At 36.2% G+C, this 20,600-nt stretch overlaps 1 protein-coding gene across 1 annotated transcript in view; it reads left to right on the top strand.

Annotated features, from left to right (window-relative positions):
- The first annotated feature begins 3,832 nt into the window (after window positions 1-3,832).
- The window catches only part of CPS1 (carbamoyl-phosphate synthase 1), a 140,315-nt gene continuing 123,547 nt past the window's right edge, over window positions 3,833-20,600 (top strand). Inside the window, exons 1-2 of the mRNA XM_077770982.1 lie at window positions 3,833-3,884; window positions 16,946-17,092. Of these exons, the coding sequence (XP_077627108.1) occupies window positions 16,967-17,092 (126 nt within the window). The 5' untranslated portion in view covers window positions 3,833-3,884; window positions 16,946-16,966. The remainder of the gene's footprint in view (window positions 3,885-16,945; window positions 17,093-20,600) is intronic.

Genomic DNA, 20,600 nt, shown 5'->3' with positions numbered 1-20,600 from the left:
GCATCCTTTCTTATCTAGCTTTAGAGTCCACCATTATAATTCTTTCTCTGGAGATATCCTTAACTTCCACACTCCTGTTTCTTTCTAACTGGCCTAGAAAACCTCAAGCTTTTAGTGAACGATCCTCCATCTTTATGCCACACCCTTGTGTTTGAACATGGCTGGAGAAAACCACATACATGGACACCCTGGTATCACTATAAATTCGTGATCAAATGGGAATCTAATACTCCTGGCTCTCCGTATGGTTCTCTAATGAAAGCATGAACTTAATCTTCATCGGAGGTATTTTAAACTTTCCCATCTTCAGTTGAAAACTATATACCTTCTTCATTAAAAAGTACAAATGGGCCGTGCTCTCATCATCATACTACTAAACCAATAAATCTCCAGCAAGAGAGGGGATATTTTAATCATCTACTCCCAACTACTCTTCTAATACAAGGATGGAAACATCACCCCTCTTATACTCAACCAATCCTTCTCCATGTTCTCTATATTTCATCCTGACTCGCTTTCTCAAAATCTTCACTTTTGGATACACTCTTTCTCTCATGCAACTGTATTCCTTCCTTTCATCGGATATGCCCTGTTCTTCTTCCATCTGAAAAGCCAACCAATCAATTGACCAAGAAACCAAGCAACCAACCAACAAAATACCCAACAAATAAAGCCCTTCCTTGCTCCACATTCTCAACCAGCTTCTGTTATTTTACTTAACTGTGTTCTTTTCTCAAATTATCTATACTTTTTTACATTCCGTTCATTTTTTTATCTACTTGGATTTGACTTTTCCCTCCACCACTTTAATAAAATTAAATTTATAGTCAAGCAAATTCTAGCTTTGGCTTGATCCACATGGGGAGGGCTTTGGAGCACAAACCACATGGCAAAGTTGTCTGTTCTTGAGGGAAAGAAGTTGGGCTTTTTATGACCCTAAAATGGAGAAGGCAACACTGATCATCAAAATCCCCCAGGGTAAGTCTCTGAGAAAGGTGTCAGGTATGACTGATTGGCAGTCAACCCTCACAGTGGCTGGGAGATGAGCATGTTGGCCTGGTAAGGGGGATCTGGGAAAGACACCCAAACAGGTCTCCCACAGTTAGCTTCTTACATGGACTCACCTCACATGCAATGCATTCTTTACATAGTCGTCAATTTTTATAACATAAAATACTTGCCCTTTCCATGTGCTTTAGACTGAGTGTTTATGACCCTCCCCCCAGTTCGTATGTTGAAACCCTAATCTCTAATGTGATGGTGTTTGAAAAGAGGACCCTTAGGAGGTAATTAGGTTATGAGCATAGAGCTCTTATGATAGGATTAGTGACCTTATATGAAATGACATGCAAGAGATTGTTTTTTCTCTCTCTAAATATGAGGAGAATGGGAAGAAGGCTCTTACTAGAGCCCAACAATTCTGGCACCCTGATCTTGGCATTACCAGCCTTCAGAACTGTGAGAAATAAATGTTTGTTGTTTAAGTCACCTGGTGTGTAGTATTTATTTTGGAGACTGACGCCATGTTAAAATCCGTCATTGGCTTCCTACTGTACTGTGAATATTAAGTATATACCTCAACAGGTCCTATCAAGGCCTGTAGGATCTGGAGTCTGACAATCTCTCAGATTTCACCTGGTCATATTCACTCCTTGTTCACAATCCTTCTGTCCCACCGAGCAGTTCCTGAAAAACACTGTCAATTCCCAACTCAAAGCCTTCACGCATGGCATCCCATCTGGCTGGAATGCTTTTTCTCCCACATTACCCATTTAATAGACATGTATCATTTGCATCTCAGCTTAAATATCACTTCCTTAGAGAGACTGTCCCTAACCATCCAATCTAAATTTTGTTACCCACTATTATTTTCTGGCTGAATACTCTGCTTTTTTTTTTTTTCCTGCAGAGTTGTAATTATACATTGTAATATAATTTGTAATCATATATTGTGTGATTGATTACTAAGCTGTCTTAATACATTGAAAGCTCCAATTTATTCATATTTGTTCAGCGCCTCCTATGAAGTATGAGATTTGAGACCGTGTAGTTCATTTCACCATTACTTAACAGAGTATCTGGTATATAGTAGTAGATAGTCAACTTGCTGAATGAATGAATAAATAAATGGATACATGATGGTGGCACCTGGGTAGCTCAGTCTGTTAAGCATCCAACTTCAGCTCAGGTCATGATCTCACAGTTCTCGAGTTTGAGCCCCATGTCGGGTTCTGTGCTGACAGCTCAGAGTCTGGAGCCTGCTTTGAATTCTGTATTTCCCTCTCTCGCTCTCCCCCACCTCAGCTTGTGCTCTGTCTCTCAAAAATGAATAAATGTTAAAAAAATGGATACATTATGAATAGATTCGACATACAAAACCAGGGAATCGGGAAACACTCCTTTTCCCACCAGTTATTCCTTAACAATTCTACGAAGGCTATCAACATAAGGGCATTTGGTGTTTAATCAAATTGGTGTCCTTTGGTGCTGTCTTCTGAGAGCATAGAACTTGATATATATTCTCTCATTAACTCTTACACACCCCTGTCATTTACATGGCATCAACTTAACCAGTTTTTAGAGACATTGGGATATAGAAAGGTTAGTTGATAGGCTAATGATAGAATGGGTTGCTGACAGATCTAGGGAAAGAATTGTCCTTTACCTCTAGCTTAGCATGTTACACACTTGCTAGTAGTTATGGAAGATATGTTGGGGATAAATCCACATCAGTAAGTTTGTAAAACTGGGAGCTTCATTCTGAAATATATTACTGCAAATATTCCTCCTCTGCACATAGAATGTTTGCTCTTTTTTTTTTCACGATCATTAATCTTTCTCAATTTCCTTATGAGAAAATGATGCAGACAAATATATGTTAAATAACATAGCTGCTGTGATAGGATGAATTCATGTCAAAGCTCTGTTCTGGGATTTCTAGTTGACTTTCATAAACACAGCTATATTTTTCATCTTCATTGGAAGAGCAGTTTATATGTTTAGTATTAAAAATTCCAGTTCTGTTGATTGCTAAGCCTCGAAACACATCAAATGAAGATTACTCAGGATGCTTTGAATCCTTCTAGGGAAACATTTTGTATGACATTTTACTTAACTCTTTATATATCATTCCATATGTAAATATTACATGTATGAATGATTTTAAATATTTAGAATATTTCTATAGCCGTAAATTATTTTCATTTGGCTTCGATGAACATTTCCTTTATGCTAGTTCAAGTGTGTCGATGGCCCTTGAAGTAAAAAGTTACATAATACTTGATGTATAACTGCAAATAAAATTTGGAGCATATTTCTGCTGGTTAATCCAACGTGTATGTGGGAATTTGAAGTGTACTACATTAAGTATGTAAAAGAACAGTAGTCATGTTGCATCTTGAAATTTGTCAAGATATTTAGGACATGTCTTTACTGAGGAAATATGTTAATTTGGAGAACTTTTTACTTTAAGCGTCAAGCACTTTTTTTTCATCTCCATACTATTTTTAAGTCAGGTGATCTGGTAAGGCTTCTAATTCCATTGGTATTAGAATATGACCTGTCACTTGGACTTTGGAGCTATGTCTTTTCCTCAGGGAAGATAAGGAAAAGTGTCTTATCTTAGGTCTGGAAGAAACACCGGAGTCCAGTATCAAGATAGTGGAGTAGTTATTTGCCCAGACAATAGTGCAGGGTTTTCAAGCCTGAAGAGAAAGATTAATCTCTTCAAAAAAGGACTTTGCTAACTCGGGCCTGGACATGGCAATCCTGTTTCCAGCCATCCTGTGTATAAGCTTTCATAGTCAAAAGTTTGTTTGCTTCGATTTTAATTTTCATCTTTTCTTAGCTGCTCGTATTCAAGATTTGGAAAAGAAGGAACAGTGGTGAGCTGAGTAACTCATTGGATTGTGATGTAGAGTTCTTGAGAAGTTTTATTATTCCTGACTTTTTAAATTTTTGTAACTTTAATATAACTTTGGTCTGAGACTTTACTTTTATCTCTGAGATTTAGTAATTATATTTTGGTATTCCTGTTGGGTGCGAGGGTGGTTATAGATTTATAATTTCATGAGTATTTGAGGCTTTATTTATACTAAAGCTTGCTGTTTTTTGTATTATGCCTTATGTGTTTATAGCATTCAATATTAATCTAAATTCACTTAAAATGCATTTTATCATGAATTTCAACTTTCATGTGTTTTCAGAAGGCATTTGTGTTTCTAAAGAAATTAATGTGAGATTTCATGGTTGATACCTTGTTTTTGTAGTCGCACAGGCAGTCGATAGTTACAATTTCACTCTAGTTAATTTGTTCAGTGTTTAGCCAGAATTGGCTGGTGAAAAGGTGTGATTCTTTTTATTCCCTTGAGAGGTTGGATCTGAAGTGTCTCCTAAGGGTACGGGTCAACTCCTCTGGGATATGAAAGATGACATGAGAGCTTTCTACTTTGTAAAGTTTGTTAACAGGTGATCACATTTCATCTTGGGAGAGCTGCTGGAGAGGAATATTAATTTGGCCTGTTATACTTGGGTCTTGTGGGTCTTGAGTTTCTTGGCCCTTAGTTCTTTTTGTTATTTATTTTTTGATCTTGAGAGTAGAAAATGCATGCCGTGTCTTTTTTATTTTACTTTTACAAATTTATTATTTTTTTTTATTTGAATTCAGGTTAGTTCACATACAACGTTGTCATGGCTTCAGGACTAGAATCCAGTGACTTGTCTCTTACATGTGACACCCAGTGATCATCCCGAGTGTCCTCCTTAGTGCCCATCACCCAGTTAGTGCATACCCACCACTCCAGCTACCCTCAGTTTGTTCTCTGTATTTAAGAGTCTCTTACAGTTTGCCTGCCTCTGTGTTTTTATCTTATTTTCCCTTCTCTTCTCCTGTGTCGTGTCTCTTAAACAATAAACCTGAAACCATAAACTCTTGAGAAGACTTTTCAAGAGTGAGCTTTTAGACGTCAGGTCTTATTTCTACTCCAGGGTTTAGTACCATGCTTGGCACATAAAGGGTTTTCAGTAAGTGGTGAGAAAACAAATCAGAGAGAATTAATTATCACATAGGTCTTATGTGACCTATGAGAGGTCACTGTTGATACCATTTCCAACTTGTTGATAGAAAACTAAGACAGTGAAGAAACTGATTTAGGATCTCACAACATGGACAAGGCATAAAGAACCTAAAACTATGGATAGGTATGTATATTGTCTTTTTAGCTTTGCATTATAGTCAATAAGCAGTGTGGAGCTATTTCAGCGTATGAAATAAGAGTATGTGGAGCAGTTTAACTGTATGATACAGATAAGATAAACATGAAGTTCATAAAGGAAGCATAATTTCGCACGGCTTTGAAGCGTTAACAGGATATGGACAAATTGAGAAAATTAATCTATCAGATCATTGCCCTCAAATTTCTTCATCAGGTAAATACTGCATCATCTTATGTTGGCTAAAGGATTCACAGTCCATTTTACTAATTATTCCTCCTGCTTTATCAGCTCCATTTTATAAAGAGAAAACTTTAGGAGGCGGAAGCTATGTGGCCTTTGACGCTGCTCGCAGTGTGTCAAGCCACTGTGAGAGCCGTTCACATATTTTAAATGTATTGTTTTGTAATTAGACAGTCCTCCCTTGACTTCTCTCTTTTCTTGTTCCCTGTACTCCTTTTGTCATGTTTGAAATGTTTTCTCTGGTGAAATTTGTGTGGCAGGGCGAGGAACCAAAGAGGAACAAGTAGCAGAGATGGGGAGTACCAAGACACCTTGGATTCTAGCCGGTGGCTGTAGCTGAAGGGTGGGAAGAAACATCACAGCAGAACTTGGAGCCTCCCGTGGAGTGGCTCTAGTCTCTGCCAGGAGTCAGGTTTGACCTTCAGTGTTAATGTTTTTTCTTTTGTTTCGTACTTGCATCTATGCCTTGATTTCTTATACTATCGTTGTGAAATAGCTGGATGTCCTACCTTCAGTGTTCAAGTGAGCCATCTTGGCTTGTTACCACACCTGCCCCACATCATCATGTGTGCCTAGAAGCTGAGCCAGAGACTCTACTTATAAACTCTAAGAACTGAAATCAATGGTTAACAAAATGATGGTGCTCAATGGACGTATGTGCCAATGTTTGTCAATTAATGTTATAGACAACTTTTATTTAAATGCCAGCATTGTTTTCAAAAAGAATGTTTTCTTTAAAAGACGGATTTTCATTGAGATCAAGCTGCAATGACAATTGGCAAAAAAATGCAGAGAATTCAGGACTTTAATTTTGGATTAGTAAAAAAGTTTATTTTCAGATTTGAGTACTGTTTTCTCAGTTCACTGTGATATTTCAATGTGTTTTTAAGCATTATTGAGGCAAAAATTTGGATACCTTCACGGTAAAGAAGTGTCCTATTTTTCTTACCCTCTGCATTAAAAATGAAAGGAAATGGGAGTTACATACCATAGCAGTTCTTTTCTCTAGTGTTACAGAATGCTCATTTGATCATATAGGCGCTCTGGTCTCCAAGTGAATGGGGAAATTAAACTACACTCCTGAAAGACCTTTAGTTGAAGGTTTCAGTAAACTTCTAGCAGGTTTTAAGTCTTTGAAACTTATATGAATATAAATATAAGAAAAAAAGAATCCTTGGCTTATGTTGGGAATAGCAATATTTTATAACCAGCATATGTCCCCAAGGACCTTGTATCTATCTTTGTTTTGTTATAATAGGGAAATATTAATTAATTAATCGAGTACTAATCAATTCTGTTAATTAATGGTAGAAAAGTAGATATTTACACAAGTGACTTTTGAGTTCAGGTCTTTAATAATTTAAGGAACATGGTTACCATGTTTAGTACAAATATTATTCTGACCTGATAACTGTCTCTTTTCCCAAGTTACGTATTGGTGTACCATCCCGAGTAACTAACATATACTTTTTCCAATACATGACCTTATTTTTTTAATTTAATCTTTTTAAAATATATCTAATCACTCTTTTTGTAGGATTTTTATTATTGCTACTTGGCCTCAATTTCTAATCCCAGTCACTTAACTTTTAAAAATAAACTTTTGGAACTTTCTCCCAGTTCTCAACTTTCAAATGCTCAACCTTTGCTTTTTTAGTCCACAGAGTTTTCAAGAATGTTCTCTTGAAATAATGAGTTTCCTAACCTGAGTTCAGTTAGCAACATTACTTATTTTCCTCTTCCTATCTGCTGAGGCCTTGATGAGGTCAAGTAAAAGTTAAAAATAAGTGACATCCAAGAAACAATACCAGGATAAAACATTTAATTCCTCAAGACCCCAGAGAGTGTCGGGAGTTGAAATCCAAGTAGGCAGTTTTGTCCATAGACTTCAAGGATCAGGATGTTGGCTTCTTTTTCTTTATTCTCCTCTTCTTCCTTCCATTTTCCAACTCCTTCTTGTTCTTCTTTCCTCCGTTCCGGAGCATTACTTTTCACCAAAAAAAATTTACCCTCAATAAAATAAAAAAGGCAACCTATCTTTCAATGACTCAACTCAGAAATCTCCCAATCTGGAGGAAGAAATAACTGTATGGTCCATTCATGAGAATTTGCAATAATGTTTTAGGAAGATGGAACTTTATTGTTTATGACAGTAGTTCAGGAGGTAGAATACATCTTCCTGGACCAAGTTCCTCTGCAAATAGGAGGCCAGGGAAGAAATCAGTTTTAATATAACAAATGTACTATAAAAGGGGGTGGAGTATGAATGTGCGTGGGTGACCTGTTTTTAGTCAAAAAAGAAAAAATGTCTTCTACGTCATTCCAACGTAATCTACGGTCCTTTACTTCATGAAGTCGGTAACTTCAAGACATGTTGCACAACTTGCTTCTCTGTGATTCTCAAAAATGTTTAATTTAAAGAGGGTCCGATACTCACCTAGCGCATGACCTGGATTACCATGGATAACCCCTCCTCATGGCCACAGTTGCTCTTTAGAGCCTTGCAAAATCATTTGTATTTACCCTTGACAAACGTTAAGAAAACAAGACCATCAGAGCTGTGTGTTCTGTTCAGCACATTAGAAGATGATTTCGATGCCATGATAATTATTGTGCAAAAAGGGCTGCTGCTGAATTAAAATTTTTAACTTAGAACTATTTCACTCTTTAGAATAACAGTTGCCTGATGATTTGGTCATTTTATTTTATAAAATTTATGCTGCAGCCATGTTTAGGCCAAATTTTAAGAAATGTTAGGCCCACATTAAGTTTGATATAACTTATGTAGTTTGTTTCACAAATTGTGCCATCATTTATGAAATCATTTGTATTTAAAATGTAGTAATTGTTCAAAATATATGTTTCTACAGCAATTTCTACTAAAGGCTTTAGCTCTAGTATTAAATAACTCAAAAATCATGAGATGGCTTTGGCATATTTAGATATTTATTTCTTATATCCTTAAAACAAAGGCGTTGAAAAGATGATTTTAGAGATCCCTTTCAGCTATATGTAACCATCTGTCTACTTACTTTTTTATATTCTGTTTGTCTGATGAGAATTTAGGCAACACAATTTCAAAAATTTTTTAAATGTTTCAATTTCCCATGAAGCACCTTTCAGCATAAAAGATTACTGTTTCCTGATATATAGTATCTGATACATGGAAAGTATTCAGTAAATACTTCCTGAATTCACTATTCTTTTAGCAATTCCAGACTTCTTTTTTTTTTATAAGCAATCATGAAAATTCAAGGGCCTTAAATTATCCAGGTTCTGGAATAAGTAACTTCGAGCAATAGGATGTAAGATAGAAAAATGTAAAATATCTTTTGCTATTTTATGTAAGTCCAGCTTAATCAGTTAGCCAGCTAGAAGTGTGGCTCCCTGGACAATTGGTTCTACCAGGTCGATTACTGGAACAAAAATGCACAGTCTTACTTCCATGTTACCTTCTTCATTTTTAAAATTATTTAAAACATTTTTAAGTTTATTTATTTATTTTTGAGAGAGAGAGAGAGAGAGAGGTGAAACCTAGAATCTGAAGCAGGCTCCAGGCTCTCAGCTGTCCGTGCAGAGCCTGATGCAGGGCCTGAACTCACACACCATGAGATCATGACCTGAGTCAAAGTCAGATGCTTAGCCAACTGAGCCACCCAGGTGCCCCTCTTGTTATTTTCATTTTAAACATAGTAATAAATCAGAGAAGTTGTGGATAGCTTTTTCTTATTATTTGATTTTTACTGAAGTTACATTTACTCATTTCCAGGTAATGCCATAGTATTTCTGAGCATTGCTACCTCTTCAATCATATATTTTTCCTATGAAATTGGATTCTAATGTGCCTACCCATTCTAAGTCATTTCATATTGTTGCCTCTGTTTTTCCTAGATGTAAATGACATGCTGGCGAGAGGAGGGACATTGGCTAACAGCTAAGTTTTGATCTTGGTTTTGCAGCTTATTAGCTGTGTGATCTTGGGCAAGCTGCTTAACTTTCTGTGACTCACTCACCAACTTTGTCTGTGAAATAAGGTTAATGTTAGCTATGTTCAGTACATAGATTGCTTGTAAGATTAGCAAATAATGCCAAGTACCTAGCTCAGCACTTAGTAGGTAATCCACAAATGGCAAGTCCTTCCTCATTCCAATGTAACGGACTTTCAGGCAGGGTCATATTTATCATCATTGGAACCATTAAAATGGATTTAGTTAAATACCTATTTACACTTACTGTCATAATATCAAGTAGTGTATATACCTTCTACATAGATATAGGTATATACTAATATATTGTAGTTATCAATTCCAATACTTTAACTTTTATTGTAGGAGTTTTCTTATTTATTACCCAATAATTGCTTTTTTTTTTTGGACTCTCAAGAAGGTTGGAAATTTTGATTAGGAATCCTACATGACATGCTTTTAAATTTAATAGTCATCTTACTGTCAAAATTCCATTTTTAGTGTTTTAAGTTATTTAATATTTAACTTTGCAGTGAACTTTGACTTTCTTTTCTTAAATTTCACTCTAAAATCTGTTATGCATGGCTTTAAGAATAACAGCTTACTGTAACTAACTTTGGGCAGGCCACTCTGCTTTTTGACTGCTACATATGCTTTTTGGCCTATTTCCATGTCATATATAATATATAATCACTCCTCCATTGTTTGTATTTGCAGTTTGTTTTTCTCCCTCTTTTTGGACTGATTTATACTTGTCCTCACTTTGCTTGCACTTTACTCTGTTTGTGTTTGACTATGTCTTCAATTTGCCAAGGTCACTGTGGATTCTGAATCAACTTTCTAAGGCATTGTCCACTCTGTTCTCATCCTATGAATATATCAAAAGCTTGGTCTGTTCACCGGCTAATTCACTATGTCTTCTTACATTTATGCACATTCTCCAGCAGACGTGTAGGGACCTAATCCTGGTCTAGAATATGTGCTCAATGCTCTCGAATGGAAGTAGATTGCATCTAATACTTCTAGTTAGTCTAGGAGTTATGTTTCTTTTCTTAAAGGTAGAAATTAGTATGACAAGGTTTAGTCTATATAAACTCATGCTACTCCCATGGATTAACCTGTTTTTTTTAAGGTGTTCTCCGGGGGGGGAGTCTCATACATAATACCTTTTTATTATACTAGGATATAAATCCCATGTGCCTTGGATTTTAAGTGTGTGACACCATTTTTATTAATTTCTTATGTTTTATTTATTTCTGAGAGAGAGAGAGACAGTGTGAGCAAGGGAGAGAGAGGGAGACATAGAATCTGAAGCAGGCTCCAGGCTGAGCTGTCAGCACAGAGCTGGACGCGGGGCTTTAACCCACGAACCGTGAGACCATGTCCTGAGCCGAAGTGGGACACTTAACTGACTGAGCCACCCAGGTGCCTCAATGACAAAGCCTCTCTTTCAGCTATATTTTGCACTTCCTTTGTGTCACTTCAACCTTTATGTTATCAAAAGTTAGATTGATAAGGACCTTCATGAAAACTCGTTCCTCACTTTGTATCCCTTTAAAGGCCAATTGGATCTTAATGAATGTGTCTCACTTGATTGGATTTCCTAAGACACCTGATTTTTTAAAGACTCCGTCATCTAAATACATAATATTTGTCTATTGTCATTACTGATAAATCTCTATGGCCAAACTTTATTTTATCTACCAACTTGTTCTCATTACTGTGATGGGAGAAAGTGTACGCCTTCTAGGCAGGAACAAATCTGTATCACTTTCCTTGAAAGAAAGTGTCTTTTAAGAAAGTGTCCATATCTTTACTTGTGATGGTGTTCCTGGTTATTTTGGCTAATAAAAATCAGAATTAAAACATAATAATAATTTCTTTCCTTTATATTCTACTTTCTGGCATCATTGCTCAATCACAAAATAGAACTTTCCCTTTCGGGGGGTGTTATTTCATCTTCTTTTATTCTGAATTTGTTTACTTTGCAGACATACTTTGACTTTTGCTTTAAATTTCTCTCTTCAACACAGCATTTTGTAGAATTCTTAATTGATGGTTCTTTTCCCTATTCCTGAACATCCTTATTTCCTCTTATGTTCATGGATATAATTTTGTTTCTGCTTAAATAATCCTAATTGATCTGGTAGGAACTCAGTACATAGGAATCCATTCATTTACTCAATCATTTTTCCAGAAGTACCTCCTGCATGCTTGTTTTTTTAAAGACTTTTTGACAGATGCATCATTTTCTTAGAATTGCTTTTGATTCATTACCTAGCAAGACACACTTCAAGACAGCANAACCCACGAACCGCGAGATCATGACCCAAGCGAAAGTCGGACGCTTAACCGGCTAAGCCACCCAGGCGCCCCTCCTGTACTTTTAAAGAAAAAATTAATAACACCATTATTTTCTATATGTTCTAAAACTTGAGGCCTTTGTTCTTGAGAATGAGCTGGGTCTCTTTTTTTTTTTTCTTTTCAGTTTGTAGCAGATCTCCCCTTGTTTATGTCAATGAATTATCCAAATAAATGAAGACAATCTTTGAAATTAGTACAGACACTATTATAGGCTGTCAATCACTGCTACTTTCTATTTACTTTTAAGAAGTTTTCCTGATCATTGATGTGAATGAATTTATTAATGGGAACAAAAAAAAAAGGTAAAAAGGAAGAAATAGTATTTGTAAAAAGCACATGGAAGTTTTTGACCTCACTCATAATTTAAAATTAAAATGAAAGCAAAATAACCATTTTCTGTCCTTAGATGAGCATATAAAACATAATGCCTATTGTTGGCAGAGTGTATTGAGAGGGACACTCATATACTACAATCATATCTAGATGGGTACACTCTCTTTGGAGAGAAATTCAGCAATATTGATAAAAAGTAGCAATATTGATATGCCTTGTAGCAACAATAGAGGCAGTGAAAATCAAATATTTTATACTTCTCTCAGTTAAGGTTGTTTTTTTAAACAAGGTTGTTTTTTTAAGGTTGTTATTTATTTATTTTGAGAGAGAAAGAGAGCATGAGCAGGGGAGGGGCACAGAGAGAAGGAGAGAGAGAGAGGATCTCAAGCAAGCTTCAGGCTGTCGCCACAGAGCGCAGTGCTGGGCTTGAACTTATGCGAGATCATGACCTGAGCCAAAACAAAGAGTGGGACCCTTAACTGACTGAGCCACTCAGGCACCCCTCAATTAAAGTTTTAATTTTTTTTACATTTATTCATTTTTTTTCTTTAATTTTTTTTATAGTTTATTTTTGAGAAGAGAGACAGAGCATGAGTCGGGGAGGGGCAGAGAGAGAGGGAGACACAGAATCCGAAACAGGCTCCAGGCCCTGAGCGGTCAGGACGGAGCCTGATGCGGGGCTCGAACCCGCCAACCGTGAGATCTGACCTGAGCTGAAGTTAGAAGCTTAACTGACTGAGCCATCCAAGCGCCCCACATTTATTCATTTTTGAAAGACAGAATGTGAGTGGGGGAGGGGCAGAGAGAGAGTAGACAGAATCCGAAGCAGGCTCCAGGCTCCAAGCTGTCAGCACCGAACCCGACTTGGGGTGCCAACTCACGAACCAGGAGATCACAACCTGAGCCGAAGTCGGCCGCTTAACAGACTGAGCCACCCAGGTGCCCCTCAATTAAGGTTTTAAACCTAAAAGAAAATGTAATAACATCAAACATACTCTTGATATAATATTACCTCACAACAGCATAATGCAAGTTTTTCACAGCTTTAAAACTATGACCAGTACCTAGTAATGAATGTTGGAAGAAGGTACACTAAAATGTTTACGGAAGATATGTTTGGGGAATGAGCTATTATCTATTTTTCATATTCAAAAAATTTTAAAAATATTAAATGAAAATAAATATCACTTAGTACTTGATACAATGCCATGTTCAATACCGGATATCTCCATGACAACTTTATCAAATTAAGTGCTCTTAGGGATTTGGAAGGCTGAATGCTTCCATTCCTCTTAAGAAAGGATAAATAATTATACTAGTTAATGATACTTTGCTCTCTCCCTTCCCTCTCCTTTCCACTCTTCTCTCTCTCTCTTTCTGTCTCTCTCTCTCTCTCTCTCTCTATGGCATTTTCCAATTTATAGAAGAAATAAAATACTTTCTCAGAATTAGATAAAAATGTTCAAGTATTAAAATATAACAAAATCAAGAAATGTTTTGTTTTTAATAATTTTTATTTTTTATATGAAATTGTGCAGGAGAGAGTAGCCCAGAGGTATAAACAGTGATAGGTATAATGAATGTATCAATAGAGAAGATGGGCTAAATTTATACAAAAAAATTTTCTTTACTGAGTGAGTAACTCCTAAGATTAGAGGATTTGTATCCTAGCTCATCCAACATCTATTTCAACTGCACAGATTTCCCCAGGCTGCTGTGTGTTCATGCAGGCATACCTGTCATTCTGCTTAGTTATGTGCAGACAGTTTACGTGAAGCGAGGGCCATGTAAATGCTATGGAAGACAAAAAAAACATTCCAACCTGAAAAATACATTCTTTTGAAATGCTTTGAAAAAATGTCTTTCATAAAAGTATAATATTTCCCTAAATTTTTTATCTCTGGCTTTAATGTTTGCTACCAGTCACCTCTTATCATCTCATTCCTTTGATCTATCCTGATGTAAACTCCCTAACAATCTTATTTCTTTTTCAGTTTGGCTGTAGATTTCAGTCTGTCTTGAACACTCAAACATGAAATTACTCGTCATTTTATTTTTTGGTCTTTCCAATTCCCAAGATGATTATAGAATCAGGATGGATGGATTTTCTTTTTCTTTTTTTTCTTTTTTTTTCTTAGTTTTTTAATGTTTATTTATTTTTGAGAGAGATAGAGACAGAGAATGACCTGGGGAGGGGCAGACAGAAAGGGAGACACAGAGTCTGAAGCAGGCTCCAGGATCTGAGCTGTCAGCACAGAACCCCATGCGGGGCTTGAACCCATGATCTGTGAGATTATGACCTGAGCTGAGGTTGGACGCTCAACCCACTGAGCCACCCAGGCACCCCAGGCTGGATGGATTTTCTAAGTCTCTAATTCAGAATAATTATCAAAATTTTCTAATCTTCTGACTTTTCTCTTTCATTTTGATAATTTGAAACATGAACCATAGTCTACATTCGGGGCATTTTACTGACCCAAATGAAAGCCCGTAATCATTACAACTCTCGGACCTACATTTTTCTTTAGATTCTAGAGTCATGGAGTTATATCGTAAAGTTGTAGACATCTTTCTGGAGAACCATGTTTAGTTCATCAAGATTTTGGTTAACTGTTATAAAAGGTTGAGAAGCGACTTACTACTGTCTTTTCCTTGTTCAAATCTTGGAGTCCTCAGTACCCCAGCTGTCATATTCAATCAAAGTGCAGGGAAAGAAGAGAGAAAATATACTACAATGTTTAGTGCATGAGTACCTCTGGTTAATGAGACTATGAATGATTTAAATTTATTTTGCATTTAAAATTTTTTCCATAATCAGTGTAAGTACATGTNTGTGTGTGTGTGTGTGTGTGTGTGTGTTTGTGTGTGTATGTGTATATACAGGTGTGTTCATATATATGTATATACATACATATACATATACATACATATATATGTACATATATGTGTGTATTTATATTTGTATATATATATATGGTGAGATAGAGAGACAGATATACAGTCAAGGGGTGAGACTGAGGCCTAATTTAGAATGAGACTAAGCAAATAAGTACTGATTCTAAGTTCTCTGTACTGGAGTTGAGAGTTTTCCTTTTGCCAGTTTCAACCTCCTCTAATTAATTTTCCATGATCTTTCTTTCACACATATTTCATTTGTTCAAAACACTTCCATGACTACTGTGAACAGTATTTATGGATTAAGACCAACCATTTTAAGGCACACAAATTCTTCCATGTTTTGATTCCTGCTCACTTCCCTGCCCTGTACTTGCATCTAAGCTTTTATCAGACTGTTTCAACTTTTTTTTCAAATACCATATGATTTTCATGAGTCTCTGCTGTTGCTCATGCCGTCCCTACTGCTTTTTTATCCCTTTCATCTATTTGGTGAACTCTTATGCATTCTTCAGGATAACATAGTTTAGGATCACATAGTCCCAGGCTTAAATTTTATTGGATGTACACAAGGGAGTCTTGTCTTTTCTCTTCTCTTCTCTTCTCTTCTCTTCTCTTCTCTTCTCTTCTCTTCTCTTCTCTTCTCTTTCTTCCCTTCCCATTCTTCCTTCCTTCCTTCCTTCCTTCCTTCCTCCATTGCATTTGGACATACTACTATAACATTATCTATTTTATTAATTACTTATGTACACTAGATTGAGAGTATTTTTTTTCAGTTTTCTATCACCAGAAGCCATGAAGTTCTTTGGCTTCAGAAAATGTTTATACAAAATCCATTAAGTAAGACAGAAGCCTGAACTTAAACTTTGTTTCTTATAAACAAACAAACAAACAAACAAAGTCATTCTCACTTCCCCAGTTCCAACACCCACCCTACATGTGTGCAGTTTACAATCTCTATGCCATTCTGGGTCATCTTTTCCAGTATGGGAAGCACGTGGCAGGAGAGCTTTCATTTCTTGGCCTCCTTTGCAAAGACACAAAGAGATGACGTGACAGTGCTTCCTGATCCACACATGAATAAATTTTGACTTAGTTGAAGCACAAATGCTTAAGTTTTGAGAGTTTCATATGCAACATTTTAAAAACTGAAAAAAATCTTGGCCTAGGAGCAGTTCTTCTATGAAAAATCCATGATTGCTCTTGTTTCAGACTCTATAAAAATCTTATAAATCTTAAGAGAGATATAGTCTACTTTTCTCTGCTTGTGTTTTACTTAATATTACCAACCATTTTAAAATGCAAAATACAAAACAATGCAATAGTAAGAATGTAATATACTACTTTATTAACTCAAAAAAGAACAATCTACATTTATGCAGAAAGGTTTATTGTGTTGTCATTTTTACTAGATGTGGTTGCCTATCTCTCCTTTTTTCTAAGCAGAAAATGGCAATTCTTCAGGTTTCCTTGGGAATCCAAAATCGCTTTTCAGGCAAATTAGGCATCACATTTAACACCAGTAAAACCCTTTGATCTCTGGCATTATTAGAAAGTTATTGCTCTTTAGGGTGAGATTCCTAAGGTTATCCACTGTGTCTAGGTCATTCTATTCAGCTGCATAAGCAGTTCCTTTGATGGATGTCTGGTTTTCTACAACATTAGCATTATCTCAGCAGGAGAAGGTAGTGTTTGATGTTTTGCAATTTGTATTACACGTCCATGGAACATCTCTGGACATTACTTCAGGGGGCGGGGCTAAGAGAAGGAGGAGCAGTGGCTGAAGACATTTAATGACAGAATGAATGGAAATTCAAGGATTGATGTGCAGTCAGCCTTAAACACTGGACTGCACCCCCCATACTTCTTTCACATTAATTAGAAAAAAATCTAACATAATTCTCATAAATATATGTAATTTCATTTAATCTTAGTCACAAATCAACATCTTCAAAATGACGAGGATTTTGACAGTTTGCAAAGTGGTGAAGACCCTGAAGACTGGTTTTGGCTTTACCAATGTGCCTGCGCACCATCAATGGAAATGTTCAAGACCTGGCATCAGGCTTCTTTCTGTCAAGGTAACAGTCCCCTATTTCTTGTTTCTGATAAAATTGTATGGGGTGTAATTTATTTAGCCTGAGGCAAACGTGTCACTTAGGAAGCAAATACAGATTTGTGTGCAATTCTGAAGTGCTAATTTATTAATATTGGCTTTAATATTGAACCTTCTGGTTTAGTAAACGTTCATTTTTAGCTGCTCCGAGTAAAATCATGGCAATTTTCACCCAGTGTAAAGAAAGGTCACAATTCCTGTGAATATGTAGCACATAAGCATTCTGCTTAGAAAGCAATCATTTTTAAAGGCAATAGGGCTCTGCCTGTGTCCAGACACTACTGCACACAATTTGGGTTCAAGCGTGAAGTTCCTTGTATATTCCTGAGCCACAGCATAGTAGGTAATGTGTTAAGTTAGTCTTTATTGGCTCACTGTAAAGTTTTCTCTTCTGACGTGTCATTTTTTAGGAAAAAAAATGTTGGAAGGATAATATCTACATAATTCTGGTATTTGTTAATCATGATATAGACATCATTCTATATCTTTGCTTTTTCCTTTTCCCTCTTAGCCCTTCTTTTAGAAGTCCAAATTTATTATTTTAATTTGCAGATTAAGACATGGAAGCAGTTAGCAGCTGATAATTCTATCTCTCTGAATGTCTCTATAGCTGAGGAGCAGGTCCAGGAAGAGAACTTTAAGTGTTCTCCCCCACTCCATCCCCCACTGGATTATGAAATTCCAGTAGGAACTTCTGTTCCTTCCTATAATTTTATGAAGACATTTATTACCAGAGAATTCTGAAATTACTCTATGGGAACTTTGCCAATGAAAATCATTTTTTAGAGAATATAAAGTTTAAGCGATCACAGTAGCTTTAAATAGATTGCTTCTTTAGTAGTAAGAGCTATAAAAAGTGAAGTAGAAACAAAACAAAGCAAAACAAAACAACCTCTATCTGTTGAGGTAAAATAGGTTCTAATAGTTTTGAGTGTTCTGCTAATACTTTGCATGGTTCCTGGGTTGACTAAAAATCCTCCAAATGCTTCCTCAGCTTCTACTGCTTAGATTGCTCCAGTCAGGATTGAACAGGATTTTAGCCCCAAGTGACATCTATAGGGCTAAACAGTGCCCGTAGATCCTTGTAACCTCTGGTGCCAGGATGGGGAAAGAATGGGAGTAACAGGAAAGGGAGAGGGAGACAGAAACAGAGGTGAGGAGTGAGGAGGGAGAGAGAAAGAAAGGAGAAACAGAGAGGCAGAGAGAGAGAAGGAGAGAACACAGATCTCAGGAGAAAGTACCAGAAACTACCATTTTAAATTGAGAAATGCAGACATAACCATTTTCTTGGATTCTGTTTAGTTGCAACAAGAGAGCCAGGAAGGAGATATGTTCTAAACCATCATCAAAGAAGCAGTGACTAGATATTAACTCTGAGAGCAAATATTGGTTTTAGCTCAGTGTTAGTAATATCTCAAGGGTACTCATATATCACTGAAGAGAGAATGGATAGTAATGAAAATAATACTGTTTACAGTTACATGTGTCTCCTAAGACTACAAAGTTGTGTCCCTTGAAATATCTTTTTCTTCTTTCATAAACAGGTAGGCAGGGATGGACGTATCTACATCAGACACCAGAAACGGAAAAATTGAACAACTTACTTAAAATGGCATAGATTAGAAGCCAATTCTCTGTGATCTTAATAAGTGCTCTATACACCCACAACTACAACCACAACAAAATTATTTAATTATGTGGATAGACTACAGTGAAAGTAGTTCTTCTAGTTCACGGTGGCAGATCTGTTTTAAAGGTCTGCCAAAGTTCACAGCTAAGAATGACAAATTTGTAGGAGGAATAAGCCATCATTTCATGATGTAAAAGTCATTACTCACACTCAGTCATTACTGGCCAGAGTTTTGGAGGAAAGCCAGGCATGAAAAATAGAAGTTCTTGAACTTCACGATACTGAATTAAAATTCTTTTCAGCAGTCCAACAGGGCTTGTGTTTTATTCACTTATTTTGAAACAGTCCTCTACCTAGTTTTCCTCCTGTCTTCTGTTTTAAAACTCAACTCTCTTTAAAAAAAAAGTATATCCAGGGGTGCCTGGGTGGCTTAGTCAATTGAGCGTCCAACTTCAGTTCAGGTCATAATCTCACAGTTCATGAGTTTGAGCTCCACATCCGGCTCTGCACTCATAGCATGGAGCCTGCTTGGAATCCTTACTCTCCCTCTCTGTCTGCTCCTCTCCCTCTCATCCTCTCCCTGTCTCTTTCTCTCAAAAATAAATAAACATTAAAAAAACATTATATCCAACTTTACTCTTTTTAGATGGATATCATATTTTAAAGACGGTAAAACTTTTTAGGACAGAGTTACATAATAGTCAGTGAAGGCCAGTGAGAATAGTCACTAAAAGTTGGTGGTAATATAGTTAGTTATAGCTAGTAAATGGATGGTAGAAGACACCCTGTGGTCAGATCTACAAGCATTGCCCTATAAATTGGTTGCCTTTTCAAAGGTTGTTGTAGAGGTCACTTCTCTCATTGGTAACAGAGTGGGTTTGACGACAGCAGTGATGCACTTGTACTTTTATGTGGCCCTTCCTTGCGTATTTGTTTGTGGCCAATATTTACAAAGTGTACCTTACAAATAGACATAGTTTTCTTTCACTTAGAGGGAAGAAGAAAGAATTTCAAGGTGCTGTAAGTTTAAAGGAATTAGATATCAAGGACATACATGATCAACAGCCGTATCATATAGTAGTTTCAGAGACCATAATCTTTTTCTATTAGAATTGGAAATGTTAAGTGCTCCTTATTTACATTCAGTCTGTTGTAGCTGTGCTGTAGAAAACACACCAGATGGGGAATGAAAAGATCTGGATTCTAACCCTTCTTGTCCATTTATAAATGCTCTGAACGTGGTCAATTCACATATCTTCTTTGAGCCCAAATTTTGTTATCTGTAGTGTAGAAACGCTTCCTGACTTACTCAAAAGATTATGTGACCATCACACATGATCAGTGCTTAAAAATCTAAAGAATACCATAAAAGTAAACCTTGGATGCTCGAATAAATTCTGTCCTCTATATTTTAGTAGAAAGGCTTAGTAGACAGATTAGAGTTGCCTCATATTTTTCATGGACTACAAATTATTACAATGACAAGATGTCGATTAAAATATTCAAATATTTATAATTATGATTTTTTTCACCTTTGTGTTAATATTAAAGGTATCTCTAGGAAGATATTGCTTATAGTAAATTAAACCAAGGCTATGAAGCAAATAATCTTTTTTCACTATTTTGAATTCAATTCCAAAAGTCAGGATGTACATTCTAATATCCTATTTAAAGCTTCTATCCTGGGAGAATAAATAGGAAGAATAATAAGTGTAAATAAATGCATGGTAAGCAGATAGTCTCTGATTTCAAGAAACTTATAAATTAAAGAATTCTGAATTCACAAGTCTTGGAATGTTACCAAGACTAAATAGTTTTATTTTTACTTGCAAATGAATTTGGA

The sequence above is a fragment of the Crocuta crocuta genome, unplaced genomic scaffold (assembly GCF_008692635.1).
Source record: "Crocuta crocuta isolate KB4526 unplaced genomic scaffold, BGI_CrCroc_1.0 scaffold160, whole genome shotgun sequence".
Classification (NCBI taxonomy): domain Eukaryota; kingdom Metazoa; phylum Chordata; class Mammalia; order Carnivora; family Hyaenidae; genus Crocuta; species Crocuta crocuta.
Note: the sequence above shows the minus strand (reverse complement) of the source record. Positions and strands in the feature narration are given on the sequence as shown.